The 24,247-nt window shown below is 40.9% G+C and overlaps 1 protein-coding gene across 1 annotated transcript in view; it reads left to right on the top strand.

Moving 5' to 3' along the window:
* The window catches only part of GTF2A1 (general transcription factor IIA subunit 1), a 40,629-nt gene that overhangs the window by 1,102 nt on the left and 15,280 nt on the right, over positions 1 to 24,247 (top strand). The window contains exons 2-5 of the mRNA XM_042460492.1: positions 5,049 to 5,156; positions 12,437 to 12,504; positions 17,941 to 18,042; positions 22,898 to 23,093. Of these exons, the coding sequence (XP_042316426.1) occupies positions 5,049 to 5,156; positions 12,437 to 12,504; positions 17,941 to 18,042; positions 22,898 to 23,093 (474 nt within the window). The remainder of the gene's footprint in view (positions 1 to 5,048; positions 5,157 to 12,436; positions 12,505 to 17,940; positions 18,043 to 22,897; positions 23,094 to 24,247) is intronic.

Raw genomic sequence — 24,247 nt, 5'->3', positions numbered from 1 at the left:
AATCCAATGGATGCAAGTAAAACTTTTAGGACTAATTTAGTAAAGTCTAAGCACTTTTAGCTGACATCCCATTATTTCAATGGTTGAGTCTTAAGCATGTACTGAAATCAATGAGGTGCCAAATAAAGCAATTAATCTATCTATCATCATCAGATTTATAACCCAGCCTTTCTGCGGAATGGGATCTAAGTTAGCTTATCCTGCCTAATCTTGATCACTAAGAAAAGTAAGACTAAAGAAACAACTCTGTTACCTCTAATATACAAAATGTATAAACAGTGTTTGCTAACCTGGTAAAGATGTTACATGATGTATGCCATGTACCACCCAAACAATGAAAATTTTATGAATCTTACACTGCAGTATGATCATTCATCATGCAGTTACAAAATCTTAATTTGAGGTGTGGTGCTAGAGAAGAGTGCTTAGGATACTTTGGACAGCAAAAAACAAATGTAACAGATGGGTCTTGGAACAGATCAAGCAAGAGATCTGCAGGCTATCTGTAGCTCCTTGAGGAGGCATGAGATAAAATGTATTAAGTAACTAGTACAACAACTGTACTTTGAACTAACAGTTATACAATAATGATCGTGTATAAATCTCTTGGGTTCTAAGGGGATTCTTTGTCAGTGGTATATTGCAAACTCGATTTTTGTAAGGATTTTCATTTTTAGATCAGGTAGTAAAAAACACAAGTAAAGAAATCCGCTGGGTATTACATACACATATACATACACATACAATATTCAAAAGTTAGGAAATCAGTTCAGAACATTACTGTCTCAGAGAATTCTGTTTGTTATAAGCCAAGCCACAAAGGCAGGCAAACTCCTAAATCCTAAAATAAAATAGTAAGATAGAAATACATCAATACACCACAAGAATAGGGATAGCTTGGTCAGTCTGGTAACCTTTTGACTGGACTGCTGGGATGTGTTAGTAAGTGGGACCATCCTTTGCAAGGGTTTGAAAGCACCACTAATCCAGAGTGGGCTATTAGAAAGTTGATAGGTGCAGCCATTTACACTCATCATAAAAGAGATTGGTTGGTCTAAATCAATTCAGGGACCATAGTACTTACCAATGAACAGCTAACCAGTTTTGGACTCAATACACTGAAGGTACATCTAGTCTGTGCCCATATCTTAACAACTGCAGGTAAGGCCTTCTAATAACAATATGACATCTGTAAGAAGAGCTTTCTCCTATGTGGCACATCATTTGTAGATCACCTTCCTCCAGAGAAGTGTGGCTGGTGACTTAGCAATCAATTTGATGCCAAGTCAAACTTTTCTGTTTCCCTGAACATTTTAACCTGTCCAGACAGGTATTATTTACTGACTTGCCTTATATTACTCTGCTTATTTCATTTTACCATTCTAATATCGTATTTTGTAGCAGTGCAGCTATTTTAGTTGCTGGTGTTATTTTATCATTCACTGCTCTAGTAACATTGGAATGAAAGTGGCTTAAGAATATATAACTAAATAAATGAAAGAGCAGCCTGTGGTGTAAAAATACATATGGCAATCTAAAGTATGATTCTGATACTGCATGTAAGGGTTTTCCAATATTAATTACCAGTCAGATATATACAATCCCGATTCAGAATAAAGCCAAAAGTAATTATAAATTTAGCAGGACTGTTCTTCATATTCATATTATTTCCAAAGTATTCTTATTACCGAGAAGGAACTACTAAATTTAGTTCAGTAAATCTCCAAGGACCTTATCAACATAAAGCCAACAAAGTGGGAATAACAGGATAACAGTATGGGATTTCTCCTGCATGATGTCAGTGCCGGTACCCATCAAGGATAGGCAGAAGAAACCATTGTAAAATTTGTTCTTTTTTTTTTAATAAGAAATAATAATGACCTCTTTTAACACTTCTGTCCTATGATTCACAGTGCAAAGTTCAGGTGTGCTTTTCTGTTTAGAGTTTTGATTGGGTCAGTGGGCATGTTTTTTGAGTATGAAATGGTAACTGATCAGGGGACTTCCAGCCCTTTCCCAGAGTCCTGTGGATGCAAGGTACTACAGATGCTCTCCTCTGCTCTCTTACACACACACACAAACACCCACACAACCTCCCTCCTCCCTCGTACAGTGGTACCAGAGACCCACTTCCCATCCTTCCCGCCTCCTCTTCTCCCCAAAGCTTCTCTCCTCTTTTGGCCCTCTCTTCACAAGCAAGTTCTTGAGATCACAGGGCTTTGAGATATAATATCCCACATGGGAATCTTTGAGGCAGCTAGTATGTACCACAGTTGGTGGACACATAAGTGTAGTAGGACAGGCAAGGTCTTTACATTGGTGGTAAGGGGGAGGGGATAAGGGAAAGCTCCTCTCTTTGTAATGCAAGTTCTCTTTTGTAATGCGTGACATTGGAGATTACATATGGGGAAAATGGCGGGGCGAAGCAGATTGTTCCACATCCTTCTCACACGATTTGCACAAAGATTATCAGAACACTGCGCTTATCCTATCCTTCTCTCATCGTGAAGTGGAAGGGCCCTGTCACTTTGTATTAAAAGAAACTCCGTAATAAAAATAACGGAGCCATTCCACTTCACTGATGGGAGAAGGATGGAATAAGTGCCACACCATAAGGACGGGATAAGGACAAGCAGTGCCTCTGCAATTGCGCCTTCCTTTCCCATGTGATAACTCCATTTGGAGTCGTCACATATGGTTAGCGAAGGTGATTTAGGCAGAACCTTACAACTGGTAGGAAAAGTGGGGTGGGAATAAGAGGTGGAATGACATCCCTTAAGGGGGCCAGTGATTTAGGTTGAAAGAAGCCACGCAACTGGCTTACCTACAACCATGTCAAACCTCAGCACATTCCCGTAACGAGTGGTTAAGAAGCCAGCAAAGAAAGAAATAGATCAGAAACTTCCCTGGGGAGTAAATACCAGTGTATGCTGATGAAGAGCAAAATGTTGAGAATTTCATTCTAGTGAATCTCCTTTCTGAATATGTCCTCATCCACTGGATGGGAGGAAGAAATAGCGTTGATTTGTGGAGGTGGAGGGACATCCCCTGCCCAAGAAAATTCCAAGAGCTACACAAACTTTATGAAGAACGCAGTCAGAAGAGGCGGTCTTCACCATGACTTTGCACTTTCCGCCGCCTTTTGTTAAACGCACTTGATAATCTCCTTGTTGCTATTTCTTTTCTGGCAGCCAGCCAAATAAAACTTCCATCTAACCAAGCAGGGCTCAGCTTGGCCCTACATAAGTTGACAATGCTGGTGCCTGAAGCCTGGTGGGATGACAGAGAAGGAACGGTGGCAACTGATGGCCAAGATTCATCTGCCTTGGAAAGAAAAAATACCACAGGATTGCTTCAAAAAGTACAGAGCACTAAAAAAAAATTATGGTGGATCTACACTGTAGAAGTAATGGCCCCCCTAAGTTTATAGCCCCCTAAGTTTAACCCTCGACTTATCCACAGAGATCCATATCAAAATCCATGATTTTGACCCTGAAATCTTCCTATACTTAGACTGAAGTCGACTTGTACATGAGTATATATGGTAGGTACCAAATATAATATACATAAAAGTAACTACGTTTCAAGTTTCACAAGGTAGCCTTGAATGAATAACTGTACCACTACAGTATAGCTATTAATGAAGGGAAGACGAGTCATTGCCTTCCAAGCAGAGCATTGAAGGACAGGGGGTTTGGGATGTGTCTCATACACAGATTGCCATGGATCAGGGGTTTGACTTGAGGGCGTTAACACAACAACTTCTCTTAAGAAAGACCATCACACGTTCAGATGGAAAAGCAACAATTGATATGGCCCAGGGCTTACAACACTCCCCTTTTGGTAAATGCCATACAAATGTTTTATAAACACGTGAAGAGGGTTTATGAATAACCTGAAAATACATTGACATTATTCCTATGGGGAATCAAACTAAACAATACATATTTAACCATGTCCAGCATTGATGCCTATGGCTATACTGATAGCTCTTAAGGACATGGGAGTGGGATTTCTCATCTGATAGGCCTGAATGAGAAATCTGTTACATCAAACAAGAAGCTACTGTTAGAACAGAATATTGAGAAACAGAATTTCCCCACGCCCTGGCAAATGGGTCCAGGAAAGACTGCATTCTATCTCCACTTATTTGCTCAAACCTATATGAGGAAAATATCATATGAAGAGTAGGTTTAGACACTGGAAAAAGGTGGAGTAAAGACAGGAGAAATATATATTTATTGCAGAAAACATCACAGACTTGGAACAATTACTAAAGAAGGTCCAAAGAAGAAAGTGCAAAGGGAGGCTTAAGGCTCAACATATAGATGTTTATGCCCGAATTGGTAAGGGCAAACACCGTTTAATAACCTAGAGCGTGTAATGAAAAAATCTCTTTTTTTGTGTACTTACCCCAAACAGGACTGACACAGATTATTATACAACAAATTTGTTTAAGCCACTATGCATTAAAATTTATTAAAACACAAAACTTTAAACAATCATTGAGTATCAAGAGCTTTTCATTCACTCACACATTCATAAACAATACATATACTTTCCTTCCCGCTGAACAGTGATCAGGTGTTGGCTTGGGATGACATTTGGTGCTGCGGTTGATGCCAACAAAATGAGGAGGAAATGAAGGACCTTGTCCTTGATACTTTTTCTTCTCTCTGGGCTTTTTTTGGCTGCTGCAGTTTCCAACAAATATTGCAGCCCATTACTCAACACAGTTCGTTAATGAGAAGAAAGCCATGTATTTTTCCTTGGTTCAAAACAGTCCATTGGTCTGTCAGTTCCTCATCTCGTTCCTCCTTCGTTCGGCAAGCTCAGGGCATCGGACAAATCTGGCCATATCCTGTGTTTCGGTCCACACTCGGGCATGGTCTTGGTTCAGCTTCCAAGTTCCTCAGCATTTCCTCGCGTTTGGCGTCCTAGTCCTCCTTTAAATTTAATGCATCACATGGAGCCATCTTGTTAGGCTCTTTAACTTGCTTTAAAGGCCATACTTTGGTTCAGTCTTTGGTTTCTTTTGGTTCTTTTAGTTCCAGTCCAAGCCAAACAACTCATTCACTTCTTCACACAGAAAAACAAAAGTAATGACCACAGAGAACCAAAATACTTCAATCTAGATAATGAGGAAATCGAAATAGGTAAAAGAGTTCCTGTCTTGGATCAGTAGAGATCAGAATGGAGACTACACAGTCAAAAAATCGAAAACTAAGGAATGGGAAGGGAAGCTATGAAAAGAACTAAAAAGATCTGTAAACAGAAAAATATACAACTGAGCACTAAAGTCGACCTCATCCAACCAATGTTTCCCCCCCACACCATGTACAGTTGGTAGAGGGACAGTTGAACAATAATAATAAAATTTGTTTTATTTATATACCACCGCTAATTTCCAAAGATCATAGCGGTGACAGCAGAGTAAGCTAAGTTTAGCAAGTAAGCTAATTGCCCCCAACAGTCTTGGTTACTCATTTTAAAAAAAGCGACCTCAGAAGATGCAAGCCTGAGTCGAGCCTTGGTGCCCCTTTTGCTGGTCTTGAACTCGCAACTTGTGGTTTTGAGTGAAATGGCTGCAGTACAGGCAATTTAACCACGGCACCCACCAGGCGGATAAGAAGAAAATTCATTTCAGTTGTGGTACTGGAGAAGATTGCTGAGAGTACCATGGACAGCCAAAAAGCAAATGGATCCTTTAAACAGGTCAAGCCAGAATCTCCCTTGGAAGCCAAGATGATCAAAACTTAGATTGTCATACTTGGTCACAAACCATGAGAAGGCATAACTCATTGGAAATACATAAGAGCTAGAAGGTGGAGAGATGTAGAAGAGAGGAAGAACTATGCTAAATGGGTTTGAATTCATTTAAGGAGAATAGAGGCATGGAGTTACAGGATTTAAGCAAAACAATGAAAGAGAGGGATCTTTGGAGGTGCTTAATCCACAGGATCGTCATGGGTTAGGGAATGACTTGAAGGCAGTGTAGCAAAAAACAACAATAATGGGTTTATGGAAATGTTTTTTAAAAATTTTGGAACTCTGCTCAAGGTCAAAAGAAATGCATTCCTCAACTACGAGTGAAGTTGTGCCATCTTCATCAAAATTCACAGCAGAAATTGATTCAAAACTAGCATAAAAGTATAAAAATCTAAATTTTCCCAGATTTTTTTAATTCCCCATTTATTTTATCTTTGCTGTTTGCTAACTGCTGTAGCCAGGATCTGATTAGGGGAATTTAGAATTAGCGTCAATATTGCAAGGTCACCTCCTGATAATGTATACTGAGAAGACCGGCGGTTTTTCTAAGAATGGAGCTGAACAGGCGTCTTCAAATTAAAGTATAGTGTTTTATTAAGAAGGAGAATTACACGCTGATTCAATAACAAACACACATGCATACGAGGCTCAGGAAATCAGAGGTTGCTTGGAAAAGAGTAATAGGCCATCACTAGGGTGATACGTACCAAAGACGAGGCTTCTTCCAGAGTCCAAATGAGATAGATGGAAATGAGATTCAGTCATGGGTAAGGACTGGGCTGGGAGCCAAATCAGAGTTCGAGGGACAGATCTTCCCCTGAAATCCAGACTGGCACACGGAAAGGGAAAACCTAAGAGTTTTTAAAGGCAAAACGAAGCCTTTGGCAAAGGGTGTGTAATTTTCTTGAGTACCTAACAGAAGCGGGGGTCCTAATGTCTTGGTGAATTTTAATACCTGTCTGATAACAGATTGAGGAGGGGGTAAACTGATCAAGGTGGGCAAACATTGCAACCTCCTGTCAAGTTTGGATAGAATGATAGTCTAATTACAACTCCCAGACTGTCTGGAAGATATTGTGTAGTGAGGCTCACCTCATGGGGTGTGGTATGTAACATGTTCCCTTCGCTTTGTTGATGGCTGACAGCAGACCAGATTCCATCTGGGGCCCATGTGGGACATCATCTACTGTATACCAAAATTTGAAAAAGAGGCAGTTTTGGTAACATGGCCTTCATGTAGACTTCAGCCCATCTCTATAAATGAGAGAACCTCCTAGTGTCATCCTGTTCCTCAACAACATGTTATCTAGTTGGCTTGAAATCTACACACAAAGTAGATCGTATACACCCAAAATTTCAAGTTACTACTCTAGCTCAAACAAGTGTCCTTTTTTATAACCAGTTGAATTTTTGAGCCTTGTAGTGGAGAAAAAGGGGTGGGGCAATTTTGTCTTTACTTATGATGTAATCAAAATATCCCCCCATTGTTAATATGTTAACAAATTTCAAAATGGCTTCTCAGATTTGAGTCATGCACCACTAAGTTTTTGTACAGCTTTGGAAGTCATGTTTTTAAAATCTGTATTCTATCTTTTTTTATCTCTCCCCTTAAAAAAAAGTAAAATTTCCAAATTGTTTTACACACCAAAGGACACAAATATATACCAGCAGATTAAGACTGTTCAGTAACTCAGGCCTCCAATATCATACTTTAGTCTCTCTTGTCCTTTTGTGTTTTGCAACTGTTTAAACAAAGCTCAAAGCTTGTACAAATTACAGGGAAAATCTGTACACTGATCTGAACATCTTACACGCAACAACTAAATCACTTAATGTACAATCAGATACCAGTTGACCTTTTTCTGTAATTCCAATGAAAGATGCAACTAGGTATGACTGTAGAAGTTGCACACGATTTGTGAAACTACAGAACATATCTCAGAACTATAACCAGGCAGTTTTCTAGAAGCCACAAGTTTCTAAAATTATTTCCCCTTCTAGGAACCTTTTGCCCAGCGGTGCTTGGGTTTTTTCTTTTCAGCTCTTCCATCATCAACAGCAGCTTTCTGCTTGGGATTATAGCAGTAGCAAAAGAACATATTTAGGTGCTGACCTCAAGATAAAAAACCTGACGGATCCTACATCAGAGTTCTCAACCATACCATCGTTAACTAGATCTGAACCTTAGTCATACTTAGTTGGAAATCAGTGAGACCTAGAAATAATAACTAATTCTAATTAATTTCAATAGGCCTGATGAGGCCTGGTGGCACAAAAGCTAAATGCCAGTACTGCAGCCACTCCTCACAAGCCATAAGGTTTGTGAGTTCAATCCCAGCCAGGGGCTCGAGTTGACTCAGCCTGGCAATCCTTCTGAGGGTGCTAAAATTAGTACCCAGCTTTTGGGGTGGGGGCAATTAGCCCTACAGGTGTGGAACCACTTAGACACTGCTTAGTGTGTTATGAATGGTATATAAATGAAGCTGCTGGTTGCCTATTATTCATGACTATGAGGTTGTCCCGCACTGACCAAATAAAGCGCTTTCTAACAGCGTTTGAAGCCTAGTTGCTTAGACACACACACAAAGTGAAACCAGGTGAAAAGTGAAACAAAGCTGTACTTCGGAGGTTAAAACCAGAGCAAAAAGAAGCAGTGATACTCTGATCAGTGGGCAAGAAATGTGCATCATCACACGGCATATAAACAGCCCAGCGCCAGTTATGGTCTGCTGCAAACAAAAATGTATTGCCAATAATTCAATGGATGTAATTACAACATACAACATACAGGAGCCTGTTGTGGTGTAGTGGTTAAATGCTGGTACTGTAGCCACTACACAAACCACAAGGTTGTGAGGTTCAATGCCAGCCAGGGCTTAGGGTCGACTCCACCGCAGCAAGCCTTCCGAGGTTGCTAAAATGAGTACACCAGCTTGTTTGGGGCAACTAGCTTACACTTTGTTAACCGCTTAAGGAGTGCTTAAGTGCACGGAGAATTATTATTATTATAGAAATGTAACTTGCCTATGCTATAAACAAAACCAGACAATCTAACAGGGGGGCAGGGGTGAAGGGGCATGTATGGGGGGCCCTCCATCATCGTGCTTTTGCCATTTGGATCACTCAGCCATGGAATGGCAACCAATGCGCTGTACAGGCACACATCACACGTGAGATTGTGTGGTTTGTGTATAAGGGTGAGCGTCCAATGAAAGGCATCTGGGTGGGAAAGGGGAGATCATTGGACCGTCCCACAAGTTGGTGTTTGTGGCATGGTTGTATATGCATGCTAGGGAAGATGACAATAATACAGTGGACCCCTTGTTTAAATACGGCTGGGGTTTTGGTTCCAAGATCTCCCGGTGTATAACAAAATCCGTGTATGGGGTCCCCCAAGTCCCATTACATATAATGACATAGCAAAATGGTGTTCCTTATAAAAAATGGAAAATCAAGGTAAATTTTATATACTTTTTTTGTAACATTTTTCAAACCGTGTATGCTTAATTAATCCGTGTATAAAAAATCCGTGTATAAGAAGGTCCGACAGTAAATAATAAATGGCTGTGATGTTGTGTTGTGTGGTGCAGACAGTCTGAGGGTGCGCGGTTGTCCTGGATGGGCGTGTGCAAGAACAGCGGGTTTTTCAACCTCACTTTTTAGAAAACCCAGAAATTGAGCTGCTTTTTCCTGCCCCTGTTGCTCCAGCCCTACTCTGGATTCAGCCCAAAGAGCAATCTGTATTCACCAGACAAGCTGGGGAAACTGACCAACCCTTGCAAAAATTTCTGTTGAAATTAATTTGTGAAGGGCTTGAGCATCTCTGGGTCCTAATATGTAACCATGTTTTTTGAACAAAGAATATTAGATACCAAGATAGAACGGCACTCTTCAGCCCTGTTCAAATACAAGATTTATGAATACATAGCAAAAAGCAAAAAATACATTTGAAGAAGCAAAAATATCTGACCTTTCCCAGCAATCAATGTAAAACCTTCAACCCATCTCTGATTCAAAGCAAATGGATACAAATTTTTTTGACCAACAAAGGATGATTCTCCAGGGCATCCCAGTAACCAAATAGTTTTGTAGATGACGTGAAGATAAGGCACAGTGTTGATAAGAAAGTCAGTTGTATTCCCAGCCCTAGAAACACAGGTTTTCCTTTTTTAAGATAGGGAAATTATGGGGTTGAGAGAAAATCAACTTTCTTCTGCAAGGTACTAAAACAACTTGTGAGACAGAAGGTTGCCTCTTTGCAGTTAAGTGGCTAAGTGAATCTATTTATTATTTTATCTATAAAATATATAATAATAAATAAAACTTAATTTTTTATCCCAATTTCCTACATACAATAAAAGAAAAGTGGCTACCATTAAAAAACCCAATATAAAAACAAACAAAACCTAATTTTTTTTTTATCCCTGCCTTTCCAGGTTGGGACCTGAGGTGGCTCACAATACACACACACACACACACACATTTAAACAACACTTTAAAAAACAATTAACATATCCAATTAAACAGTAAAAGGTTTTTTAAATATGACATACAAAATTTAAAACTACAAGGTTAAAATAGACTAAACCCCCCACCACAATAAAACCAGAGCCTGCAATGTTTAAAAAGCTGCTTGGAAAATGCCTTTTCTTGCCAGAGAAAGGCCAGCAGGAAGGAGCCAGCCTAGCCTCCCATGGAAGGGAGTTCCACAGGGGGGGAGCGCCACTGAGAAGCTCTTTCTCGTGTGCTCACTAAGGGAGCCTGGGATGGCGGTGGGGACCAAGAAAAAGCCTTCTTCTAAGGATGTTTAGGGCTCATAATAGTTCGTATGGGGAGATACAGTCCATCAAATATCCTCGATCTAAACTGTGTAGGACTTTATAGGTCATGACCAGCAGTTTTTGAATTGTGCCTCAGAAAATGAACCGTTAGCCAGTGGAGCTGTTTCAGTACAGTACTGGAGTGTTCTAGATGTAGCATTTTGGATCTGCTGAAGTTTGTGAACTTTGTCCAAAGGCAGCCCCACGTAGAGTGCATTACAAGAGTCCAAACGGGAAGTAACCAAGCATGTGCCACTGTAGCCAGAATGACGCCTCAAGGAATGGGCACAGCTTGTGCACTATTTTTTAACTCTGCAAATGCACTCCTGGCCACTGCTGAACCCAGGGGAATCCTGGGAGTTGTAGTTTGTTGTAGCACCAGAGTGCTCTCTCTCTCTCTCTGACAGAAAAGACTAAATACCTCACAAAATTACACTTCCCGCAGAAATCCCTAGCATTGAGCCAGACAGTCAAAGTGGTCCTCAAACCAAATTATTTCCTGCAGTGTGGCGCAGCCCAGAGGAATGTGTTGCAGAGGGTTATAGTCCAAAACACTCAAAATAATCCACTTGAAGTATCTTTGACGGTCCTGCCTCAATGCTAGGGAATCCTGGGAACTGTAGTTTTGGTGGGGCCTTTAGCCTCCTCAGTCAGAAAGAGCCTAGCGCCACAATAACTACAAACCCCAGAATTAAAATACCATTGAGCCAGGGCAGTTAAAGCGGTGCCAAACTGGGTTAGTCTGTTGTGGGCGATGCACCCTACGTTGCCTTTTCCTTCCCCCCCCATCTCTATGGCCATAGAGGTAGGGGAAAGGTGAGCATGTTGGGTGGGGGTTTTGGAACCGTTTTTTTTAGCAGTGTGACCTTCTACATGTTGATAGGATAGCCCTGTTTTAAATTTTGAAGGGATGTCACATGAGGGTGGAGCAAGCTTGTTTTTCTGCGGCTCCAGAGACTAGAACACAAGCTCCAGGAAAAGAGATTCCACCTCAACATTAGGAGGAACTTCAGGACAGTGAGAGCTTTTAAAGTGAAGCACATGTCCTAGGAGAGTGGTAGAGTCTCTTTCCTTGGAGGTCTTTGTAGCAGAGGCTGGATGGCCGTCTGTCTGGGATGCTTTGACGAGAGTTCCTGCATGGCAAAAGGGGGCTGGACTGGATGATGCCACTTGTGGTCCTCTTCCAACTCTATGGTTCTGCCATTCTAGCCTTTATCAACATCTATGGTCAAGTCCCCCTTTAAAAGAGCGGGAAAGGCTGAGAGACCACACACCGCGCCTGTCGTTAACGTCACTTCCCGCTTTGGACCGGAAGCCGAAGAGAGGAGCGGAGGAGGAGAAATGAAAACCAGGCCCCGACGAAGAAACAACGCTCCGTCTCGCAGACTTGCGTCGCCCTCCCGTCCCGGCCTCCCCCTTCCTCTCACTCAGCCGCTTCGCAGCTGCTCGTCACTTCTATATAAAGGGGCGAAGCGAGCGAGCGGGCGGCTGGCGGCGGCAGCCCAAAGGGCCGCCGAGGGGCCGCAGGGGGGAGCAGGGAAGGCGGTGGAAGAAGATATATAACATAGATCTATCTATATAATAGAGAGAGAGCTTCGTCGGGGCGCCTTGCCCGAACGAGGGAGGGAGGGAGGCAGGCAAGGGCGGAGTTTGGGAGAAACCCCTGAGGCGAGACTTGAACCGTTTGAGGCGGAGGAAGGAAAGAAGGGAGGAAGGTGTTCACAGGGCAGCGCTTTCAATTTGCCTTAGAACCCCCCCCCTCTCTCCTCTCTCTGGGGGGCTTCCGACGGTGCCTCAGCCATTGCCCCCCCCCCTCTTCTCTCTCGTCTAGTGATATATAGATATAGCTGGTTTCTTTTCTCCTTCCCGGGGGTGGGCTGGGACATGGCGAGCTCGGCTAATACAAAACCCCGTGGTAAGGACCCCGAGGGAAACGGTGATAAGTGTTGGGGGGGGGAAGGGGGGGGCTTTAATTAATATATGACACTAGGGAGGGGAGGTGGGACTGGACGCCTCCTTCCACCCTCTTTCTGTCGGTCGGTCCTGGGGGGAAGAGAGACCCACTTTCTTCTAGTGGCTTCCCCCACTGTTTTCTGGGGTAGCTTTAGCTTTGGTCCTCCCCCTTTTTCTTTTATTTTGGGGAGGGGAATGGAGCCCCAAACCAAAGCTTTTCCTACTTGTCTGAAGCTGGTGGTGGAAGAGGAAAAGGGTTAATGTTATTAATTGTTGTTATTACTATGTTTATTTATATCCCCCCTCCTTTTACTCTGTGTGTTGGTGTGTATAATATATATAAACAATTTTTTTCACTCCTCTTTTTAGCTTGAGACCAGCCTTCTCTTTCCTCCCCGCAGCGCTCTTTCCTCCTCAATCATATATATATATATATTCGTGACGACGGAAGGTAAAAAGCACTTTTCAAACCCGGCAGAGAGACAAACTGAGGGGGAAACAAGAGCAACAAGAAGCCCAAACTACACGAGTCTCTTTTCTCCTCCACCCTCCTTTTTCTTGAAGGAAAAAAACCCACTCGTCAATACTAGCTTTTCTCCACAAGTTATGTTTTAAGTGTTATTATTAGCCATCTCTTTCTTTCCCATTCCCGCCTTTTCTTTTTCTATACTTTTACCCCACCCCTACTATTCTTATTTTTATTTCGATTATTAATAAAACCGCCTTCTTTCTTCTCTCTTCTTCACCCCCTCTTATCAAACTTTACCTATCCCGTTATTACTTTCTATTATTAACCATGTTTTTCCTCATTCCCTCCTTTTTCTGTACTTTTTAACCCATCCCCTATGTTTTATTATACACATCTTCTTCTTCTTTTTCCTCATCTCCTCCTTTTCTAATTTTATCCCCATCCCTATTTAGTCTTATTTTTCTTTTCTCTTTCTTATTGTTTTACCACGGTCTTCTTCCATAACCCTTTCCGTTTCTATAACTTTTACCATCCATATTACTCTTTATTGTATTTATTACTATTAACCACTCTTCTTCTTTTCCCCCCTCCTTTTCTATACTTTTACACATCCCCAAATTATTTTTTTATTTTTTATTGCATTTATTCATATTTTAATCTTTTTTAGTATTTTTTCTTATTTTTTATTTATTTTTAACTATTTATCTTGCTTTTCTACTTTATTTTTAGCATTCTTATTTTTTTAGTACTTTATTCTTTATTTATTTTTTAGTATTTTTCTTTTCTACTTTAGTTTAGCATTTAATTTTCCCTTATTTTATTATTGTTATGCTATTTTTAAGTGTTTGGTTTTCATTACACCGCCTGCTCTTCCTTCTGCTCCTTCCACCGCCCAGCCCTCCTTTTCTCTGTCCTTCCTTCTCCCAAAGAGACACACTCCTGGGGTTCTCGGTTTCCACAATCGGTTTGCAATAACAGTCACAACAGAAAGAGCAACAACGACAACAAAAGCCCTTCCCAAAATTGTCCATCATTTTTATTATTTAAAAAAATTACAAACTGAAAAAATAACAATAAGGTAAAAGGAAACGCCCTCCCTTTCCTCCAACCTCAATGGTTTCCTCCAATAAAAGCCCCCTCGGACCCACCGGCGGCCTGAGCAGTGCTGTCTGCCTCTCTGCAGAGGGTTGGGGGCTGCCTTTGTATCCTTTTTCCGAGATCCATCATGGTCTTCTCCGCCTGCCTTTCTCTCCCTCTCCTCTCTCTCTCTCTCTGGCTGCTCTGGTGTGTCCTCCTTCCCGCGGCCGCCCTGTTTATATAGAGCATTGCAGCTCTCTAATATAGACTCTGCCAGGATGGGAAGGTGCTTTCCAGCCCCACGTCACCGCCTCTCCATTTAAACACCACAGCGGCCTTAAATAGGGGAGAGCTGCCGAGAGCAGCCGGGGAGGCGCCTCCCAGGCTCCGCAAAGGAAGGCAGAGGCGCTCCTTTGTCGCCAGAGCAGGCTTTCCAGGAGGAGAGGAAGAGACGACGGTGCCTCGCAGCAGGGGAGGCTGGAAGAGGCTGAGTGTGCTTCTCCCCTCCTCTTTATTGTTTTGTATTAGAAGCCTATAGTTTTACATACCAGAATCGTGTGTGTCTGCTTGAATCATGTTTCTTTGCTCTTGTATGTACTGGAAAGACTGTAAGTGCAGTTGTTGGTGGTAGTAGTAGTTAGTTGTTATTATGGGTTCTGTATTTATAAGCCTATTAGCTTTAATATGAGAATCACGTTGTTTTCTGGTTGAGCTTCTGCTTGAACAATGTTTCTGTTTGCCTTGTATTAGTGGAAAGAGATAAATGCAGCTGTTGGTAAGTAGTAGTAGTAGTAGTACTTGTTCTTGTTATGGGTTCTTGTACACTTACAAGCCTGCTAGCTTTATATAACCACAGTTGTGTGTGTCTGGTTGAATCATGTTTCTGTTTGCTCTGTATGTAGTTAAAAGAAAGTAAGTGCAGTTGTTTTGTTGGTTGTTGTTGCTGTTGTTATATTATATTTAGTGAAAAGAAATGCAAGTTGTAGGAGGTTCTTGTACTTAGAAGCCTGTTACTTTACATATGAGAATCACATTTCTGTTTGAATTTCTCTTGTATCATGTTTCTGCTCTTCTATGTAGTGAAGAAAACATAAGTGCAGTTATTGTGTTAGTAGTACTGTAGTAGTAGCAGGAGCTATTATTATGATGGGGTTCTTGTACTTAGAAGCCTGCTAGCTTTACAAATGAAAATCCACCACAACATAGGAGGAACTTCCTGACAGTAGTAGTAGTAGTAGTAGTTGTTATTAGTAGTGAAAACAGATGTAAGTGCAGTTGTTATTACTTACTTATTTATTCAAGGAATTAATCCTACCTGTCTCCACAGTGGGATTCAAGGCAGTTACTAATTTAAAAAAGACAGAAGTAAAGACATAGATTACAAAAGAATTAAATATATTCATATTAAAAAATACATTAAAAGTACATAGTTAAAACCATAAAAACCATAATACATTACCTATTATATAACATAATACATTATATAATAATCTATGGTTTATTATTATATAATTGTGACGGTTGTTATCCACCCTGGAGTCACTCTGGGCCCATGGCGACCCGTAGATGAGACCCTTCCAAGACTCCTTGTCCTCCACTGCTCCCAAATATCACAACACCCAGCCCCTTCTTTAAAAAGCTTGCTTTTGACTTCATGAAGGGCAGGGGGCCAGGCGTTCTCCTTTTTCCAGGACTGCCCCCCATTTCATCCCTTCTCTCACAAAGGAATTCCAAAATGTTGTCCTTTTGACATGACTAAGAAGCATGGATTTATATCATGGGAGCTGCTTCAGCTTTTCTTATGTTGTGCCCTACATTTTTCTTCAGTGTCCTATTCTTGCAGCACCTTGTCCCTCCTTTGTGGTTGAGATAGGGGTCACCAGATTAGGGGTGGCTACGAGAACTGAAAATTGCAGTCTTAGGTTTGTTTTGTTGTTACTAACTGCCCTGGAGTGGTGAGCCTAAGTTGAGATGTTTCCTCTCCCTGTCCTCCACTGGTCTACTTAGATCCTGCAAATCATACTGGTGGCTTGTTTAATGAATCTGTTATTATTTATATACTACAGCTGTCCCTTCTGATTCGCGGGGGATCAGTTCCGGACCCCTCTGCGAATGGAAAAAATGCAAGTAGTGGAGCCCCATGCTTTTATGGTGGTGGTGCCATTTTTCCCTCCTGGTTCCCATCCACAGAAATTCAGTGAATCCAGAGGGATGACTGACTATCTAGCATTTAACCCCACCCAACATCAAGGCACTAGTGGCTAACAACAAATTTAAAACAGTGGTTGTTAAAAACAATTAAACACATTATAATGTAGATTTAAAGTTTAAAACAATTTAAAAAGTTAAAAACATACACATTAAAAATATTACAATGTATTTACAAACGTACATGCAAACCTTGACAGTACAGCATTTAAAACCCAAATGGTTTGTAAAATTCTTTATTTTGTAACTGAACATTTGTAATTGTCTACCATCTATGACTGTTGTCTTTTTAATGAGTCATACCTTCACATGATATGACCGAAGTATGATAGCCTCAGTTGGATCATCTTGGCTCCAGGGAGACTTCAGGCTGATCTGTCATGGATCCATTTGTTTGTCTTTTTGGCTATCCACGGTACTCTTAGTAGTAGATTTCTGCTAGCAATCTTACATAGTAAATGAATAAACAAAACCATGTCTGTGCACAGTCTTTGTTCATTCATCCATACAGTTGGCCCTCCATGTTTGTGGCTTTGACTTTGCAGATTTGATTATTCATGGATTTGATTAATATGTTACCTGTAGGACCCCAGCACAACTTTATGGTCAGTGGCACCAGAAGTCGCATGGAGGACCTAGATGGAACTCTTTAGGCATGTTTAGGTCAAGAAGCATAGAATCGTAGAGTTGGAAGGACCACAAGGGCCATCAGTCCAACCCCTGCCATGCAGGAACTCACAATCAAAGCATCCCTGACAGATGATCTCCACCATCTGTCCTCCAGTGCAATTATGGGGTCAACTTCAGACAGATATTGATCACAAACTTGCACTGGGGGACATAGAGATTCCTAGGAAGGTGTTCTCTTGAGTGAAAAAGTGCTTTTATATGTTATTATTTCCAGTTTTGTGGAGGTCCTACACGCCTAACCCCGCCAAAACGGAGGCCCCCTGTAAAGATTTTTATTTTTTATTTATTTTTAAACTGACATTTATTTATTTATTTTTAACTGTCCTTTTGTCCTAGAGCGCAGTAGGGAAAAAGTTACCCAGTTCTCAACTGACTACTCCATTGAAATATTTAGGTTAAAGGATTTTTGCTGTGATTCATCATCTTCACTAGCAGAATGTGCTGAGATAGTGTCCTGGTGAAAACAGTGGTACTAAAAAGTCCGTAATTATGCTGTTTCAGTTTAACTAGCTTATGATTTGGGGTTTTACTCCTATTGACATAAATTGGACTTGATTGAATTAGAGCAGATCATTTTGGTTTAAAGAGTAATTCAAGGTTACTAGGTATTAGAAGACAAGAATTGTGAGTAATCCTTCTGCGTGTGGAGTTTTAGAAATATAAATACACCTTGGTACGTTATAATCTGCCATAGAACTGCAGAATGATTTTTAGCATAGTTTAAGTAATGGTTTTCAGACCAATATAAAGAACTAATATTGTTTCAATTATATAAATGAATGGTCTAATAAACTTTTTAATCTTTTAAAATAACGTTTTAATTCTATAAAGACTATCCTTGTAATAGCAGTTTAAATTTTACATGATTTTAGTCAAAAATTATTTTCTGAAAATATTTAAAATATTGCCAGGTAACTTGTTAACAGAGATTCTCATTTGTGTTTTTTTTTTAAGCCCAAACTGTATAGGTCAGTGATTGAAGACGTCATAAATGATGTCCGAGAAGTCTTCCTGGATGCTAGCGTCGATGAGCAAGTCCTTGTGGAACTGAAAACAGTAAGTTACATTAATTGCAAATTACTGAGACCTTTAGCACATAATTATAAGGGCTGTAAGTGCTTCTTGAACTTATAACTATGTACAGAACACAAAGAAGGCTAGGAAGCTGGCAATGAAGAAAAGCAATGGAAGTGATAAGCATTATTAAAAGGGATTTAAAAGGTAGCCAAATATTAATCTCTGGTATCACTTATTTCATTTTAAAAGAAAAAGCTACTGTAATTGTTTTTTAAAGGGCAAACAATTTTTCCTGTTTTCTGCCATGGCAAATACTGTGAGGAGGGGCTATGGGTAGTGTGAAATTTGTGTGGTTCCCCACCCGATTTTTGTAGAACATGAACGGTTCTTTACTTTATTATTGTCAATCTGTGTCTAACTAGAGTTCCTTAAAAGTTATTATTTTAATCACTTGAGCTCTTAAGATTGTAAGCAACAGTATTATCTATCAACGTTCCCTTTAAGAATAGTTTTAAGCTTTGGACTTTCAGGACATTTACAGGAGCAGGTGGCTTTATAATTCTTCATACATTAAAACAATCAGTTGATGCAGTTATACATTCATTGTGCTGGTACATCATATCATATAGACATGTCAGTCCAGCACATTTCATACTCTAGGTCAAAGAGGGCAAAATGCAACCTGTCAAAGGGGGAATTTAAAAGGAACTCTAGGTGTTCTGGAGGTCATTTCCACCCACATTTAGACCCAGACCTAGGGGTCAAAAAAACTTTACAAAATGGTTTTTAAAAAATATTTTTTTTTGTCCCAAAATGACCCAAGTGCCCTCTAGGACCCCAAAGGGCCTGAAAACATGATGAGAATGCCTCAATGTGAAGTGTGCCCTCCATGGTCCCCTTCCACAGTTGCCCATCTCTGTTCTAGAGGTATATCTTTATTAGAAACACTTCTCATTTATAAGGTATGTGGTATTTGTAGTATAGTCAGTCCTCCACATTTGGAGGTTTTAATACCTGCAAATTTGATTATTTGGAAGTTTTTCTGGGAGGGGCAGGAAGAAAGAAACTGCTGCACCTGGTACTTCCACATGCAGCCTGGCTGCAGAAGAAAGAAACAGAGTGGGCAGGCAGAAAAAGAGACAGGGAGGGTAAGTGAGCCTCCCAGGAACCATAGGGCTGCTGGGGCAGCAGTGCTTTGCAGAGGAGAAAGGGAAGTGGTTCCATTCCTCAGCCAGCCGCCCTCTTAGACTCTTCTCTGTTGTATCTGGCACCTCTATGTGCACTCTGGATGAGGAAAGGGGGGACTGGTGGAGAAAGAGGAGGGTAAGAGAGCCCCTCCAGGAACCATGGCGGCAGTAATGGTAGTACCACAGCTCTCCAATGCTTGGAGGGTCCTTCCAAGGAAGGGGGGCACCGTGGATATATATGGGTTTTCCACTTTCACAGTGGTAACCCTAAATCCCTGTGAATGTGGCAGCCAACTGTACATGTCAGGGGTAAAGAATATCTTGTGCAATATTTGTGTAACACAAAAGGTATACATTTGACATTTCTGTTGAGGAATTTCATACATAGTATCTCAGAGTATTTGCATAGCTTCTAGTGCTTGGTAGCATTTTTAAGACATCGGCTTAATTCAGCATAGCTATAATAATTGTTTGAGAGAGCATTTGTAGCTATCCGTGAACCGCCATTTCAGACATGGGCCCAAAAAACACAGGCAAAACAGCTGGAAGCCACTCCGACTCCACCAAAAGGAGTCTGAGGCAGCCACAAAAAAGAGTTGGTTTAAACAATGGTGAAGGGTCTGAGGAGCAACTTAGGGAGCTGGATATATTTAGCCTGGAGAAGAGAAGGTTAAGAGATTATATGATAGCCCTGTTTAAATATTTGTGGGGGTGTCATAATGAGGATGGAGCAAGTTTGTTTTCTGCTGCTCCAGAGAATAGGATCGGAACAATGAATGGAAGCTACAGAAAAAGAGATTCCACTTAAACATTAGGAAGAACTTCCTGACAGTAAGGGCTGTTTGACAGTGGAACACACTCCCTTGGAGTGTGGTGGAGTCACCTTTGGAGGTTTTCAAAGAGAGGCTGGATGGCCATCTGTTGGGGGTGCTTTGATTGTGAGTTTCTGCATGGCAGAATGGGGTTGGACTGGATGGCCCTTGTGGTCTCTTCCAACTCTATGATTCATGTTTAAACTGACTCCTGGCAGGCACGGCTTGAGACCTGTGGCGGTGGCCTACTTTGGGAGTGAGCCATGCGGTCGCCACAATCCTGACACGATCATGCTCAGAGTGGCCATAGGCCACTCCTTCCCAGCCATCTACTTCACCCCATGGTATTGTAAGAGTGTTCTTATCTGTATTCTGTAGATTGCAATCTGTTCAGAAGACAGTTTCTGTCTCAGTTGCCCAAAGTCTGTCAAATATTTGCTGAAATTGGATAGTAGTGCTTGGCTTTGATCTATAGCTCCTCTGAAGAGCCAGTCCTGTACTTCCCACACTTTTTGGGTATCCAAAAGCTTTAACTTCTCAATTCTGACTTCTATTGCAAATCCTACTTTGTGTCCAAGTACAGGAGAAAAGGCAGGATATAGATGAATTTTTAATCATCATCATCTACCTAGATGATGCTGTCCTTTCATGATATATGTAGTATATCATGTACTGTATCGGAGATCTACTTATTGCTGAATTCTCATAGAATCTTTCCTACTGTGATCTCAGGTTTCAACTGTTGTTAGGAATCTACATTGATTTCCTTTTCTGTTTTTTCTAAGAAAATAGATCACCTGTCAGCAACTTTCTCAGCTGTTCTTATTTTGTTTTTTCTGGCTATACATCCAGAAGCATATGTAATATTTCTACCCACACTTTTTACATTTAACCTTCCAAATCATACAGAAGCAAAACAGACTTTCAGTTGTGTCATTCAAAGGGCAGGACGAAACATTTTACTATGGTTGACAAATCCTAATGGATTTCCCATGATAAGTGCATGTTGTCCACCCTGTTGTAGACCAAAAAGAAAAAGAACCTAGGGAACTCTAGCCCTAGAGGCATTGGCTAAGCATCCAAGTGAAGATGTGATCATTGCAAACAAGGATCAAAATGAACAATTTTGGAGACCAAGGAAACTTCAAATTAATTTTAGAGATAAATAAAACCCATTATGTGGTGGATGCCCAGGCAAAATAGAAAAAAAAACCTTTATCCAAATTTGTGAGCAGCTAGAGTCATCAGTAAGAGAGCCAGTGAAATGTAGTTAGAGTGTTGTAATAGAAGTCTGGGAGACCAGGATTTAAATATCCGCTCAGCCATAAAAACCCACTTAGTGATCTTAGGATGCTGTTTCAGCCTCGGAGGAAGGCAGTGTAAAAACTCATTTTGAACAAATCTTGCCAAGAAGGAGACTCCACCCTCCATAACTACCATCCGCCAGCCAGGGAGGGAGTTCATCAGGCAGGTCCAGCTCCATCAAGACTAGCCTGAAGGAAGGAGATTCCGCCCTCCATAACTGCCATCCGCCGGCCTGAGAGGAAGGAGACTCCGTCCTCCGTAACTGCCACCCGCTGGCCTGAGAGGGAGTTCACCAGGCAGGTCCAGCTCCATCAGGGCTAGCCTGGAAGAAGTAAGAGCCCTCCCTCCAATCCATCTGCCTTGGTCCAGGCCTCAGAGGGAGAGAAGAACCACTGGACCTCATCCCCTTTCCCTCCACCATTCCCTTCTCCTTTTGTGTCGTGTCTTTTAGATTGTAAGCCTGAGGGCAGGGAACTGTCTGATTAAAAATAATAATTGTAAGCCACCCTGAGAGCCATTAGGGCTGAAGGGTGGGATATAAATAAATAAATAAATAATGTAGACTCTGAAGGACCTTGGCCCTGAGGCTGGGCTTTACATGGATAGAACAACAGGATCAATAATTTAACTATTGGGAGGGTCCTTTGCTACTTCATTGCATTAGTACTAACTGCTTGTACACTGTAAGAGTCATGGCATAATTGCTGGCTGTCAGGATGCAAAAGAAAACTGTCACAAGGGATACCCAAGTGATACTGGAGCTAACTGAGCTGTCTGGTCTGTTGAAGTGGTGTCCTCTTGGGTAAGCTGGTTAGGCAATGAGTTGGCAGTCAGATAAGCTTTGTATCTGAGGTATTTTTTTAGTTCCAGAGAACCACCTTTCCTTCATCTATGGAGTAAGCAAATACGCAGTTACTCTGGTTTCTCTGCCATCAGCCCAGACACATTTTGCCTGGCAGCCTTACATGAAGGGGGATTTGCTGGTTCTTCTAAAAGAAAATGCATTTTGAGTGAAGATGTCATTGTAATGTGAACAGAAATACAAAACACATCTTTAAATATGGAGAGCCACTATATTTGAAATCCTCTGTCTTTCCTCATTCTTTTGAGAAAAGTTACTTTTTCTGGAGATGAAATATCAATAATGCATCAGTCAGCAAGGTAACAAAGAGACTTCCAGACAAATTGTTAATATTCTCTATGCAATATACTTCCTTCTGGGAAAGAAAAGTTATTGTTTGTTGGTTTTATTAGACTAGTGCTTTCTAGAATGTAACCTAGGAAATTGGCTGTCGTCTTTTATGTTTTCCTATTCATTTTCCACAAGAAAGTACCCCAAGACACCACTATATGGTTTGGAGACAATATACCTAGCTGACATTGTCAGTGCAGTGGGGTGAGATGAGAATCAAGTGCAGAATGGATACAAAGTGACAGGAGCTATTTTTTTTTCTGAGGATCTGTGGTCATACCCCCTAGAAGGAAATAGATGCTGAATAGATCAGTGTGTCGATGATGAGGCAATGTGAGTAGCTAATATATGTCATTAAAAAGAAAACTGCTTAGGAAAAACTTGTTTAATCAATGCAGCTCTGGGAGAACAAGCTGCTCCAGTCCAAGGCTGTAGATGGATTTCATTCAGAGGAACAGCAACTTTTGTTGCAAGTACAGCAACAGCAGCAGCAACAGCAGCATGCCCATCATCACCATCACCCACAACCGCAACCACAACAAACAGTTCAACAGTCCCAGACTCAGCAAGTCCTTATTCCTGCAACACAGCAAGGTAAGAGACGGCTCTTCTGGATCTGTTTGTGTTTTGTATGGCTATAGCAATATTGCATATCATAACACCTGATAAAGAGCCTAAGTTCACAATTTTTATGTACTTTTTTCTCTATAACTGTTTCTTCCCATTAAAAATTATGAGCAGAGGGGCGATCTATGTTATTTCTAATGGTGTGTGCACCCTATTCAAGCATGACCCCCCCTTTTTTAAAAAAAACTTTTTGTAGTTTCAGAGCATACTATAGCTAAAGACTTCAAAAATATGTGAGGTGCATAGTATACATGCTAATGATTGTAGTTTGCTTGTGCAGGGTGTGTGCATTTCTTACAGATTTAGCTTTACATACACAGAATTGTCGTCATCTGAATTTTGTGAGGAAATTCCTATAATATCAGCAAGGTATTGCAGAAAGACATTTAAAACATAAAGTGGAAGTTAAACATTTGATTTACTTGATTCTTAGGATGACTGTACTGCAATTGGCAGCTTTTTGAGGCTTTCCATCTTATCATATGAATCATCCCTGTACTATGTTTTATGTCCTTACTGATTCCAGAAATTGGGCTTGCAGCCTCAAAAGAAATCCTGTAAAATGTCTAGAAACATCTTGCGTTTTCAGAACCTACATAGTTTTTTCACTTGCTTTGATCTATTCTGGGTGCATTGTGCAAAGTAAAATATTCCATTAAAGCTTACTTGGCAATTAATTTGTTAGCAATTAATGTTCTTAATCCTAGCTGTCAGCTTCTTTATAACAAAGATGGGAAGTCTTGTAACAATAGTCTGAAGATACTGATCTGTCAAGTGTAAGACAGTCAATCTACTGGATATAAGCAAACTGGTGTCCTTTGGAATCAAGCACTCTAGGTGCAGGCAAACTTAATATCGGTTATACCAAACTTAATATCGGTTATACCAAAACTTACTAAATGAAATGTTTGTTGAAAAGAACAGAAAGACAAAGCAGAAAGCCTATTTAACCAAAATAAACAGATTCATTCATATATGATTTGCTTGGGCTCTTAACTTGCTGATATCACCTTAAAGCATTTCATAGGATCCAAAATAGTTTTGGTTGCATGATCTTGAGACAATCCCTGGCACAGGGTCTCTGGCCAACCTATTTCGGCATCAGGCAGAACCTATGGGGA

This window comes from Sceloporus undulatus, chromosome 1, assembly GCF_019175285.1.
Source record: "Sceloporus undulatus isolate JIND9_A2432 ecotype Alabama chromosome 1, SceUnd_v1.1, whole genome shotgun sequence".
NCBI lineage: Eukaryota > Metazoa > Chordata > Lepidosauria > Squamata > Phrynosomatidae > Sceloporus > Sceloporus undulatus.
The sequence above is the reverse complement of the archived record's forward strand: the minus strand, read 5'-3'. Positions and strand labels throughout refer to the sequence as shown.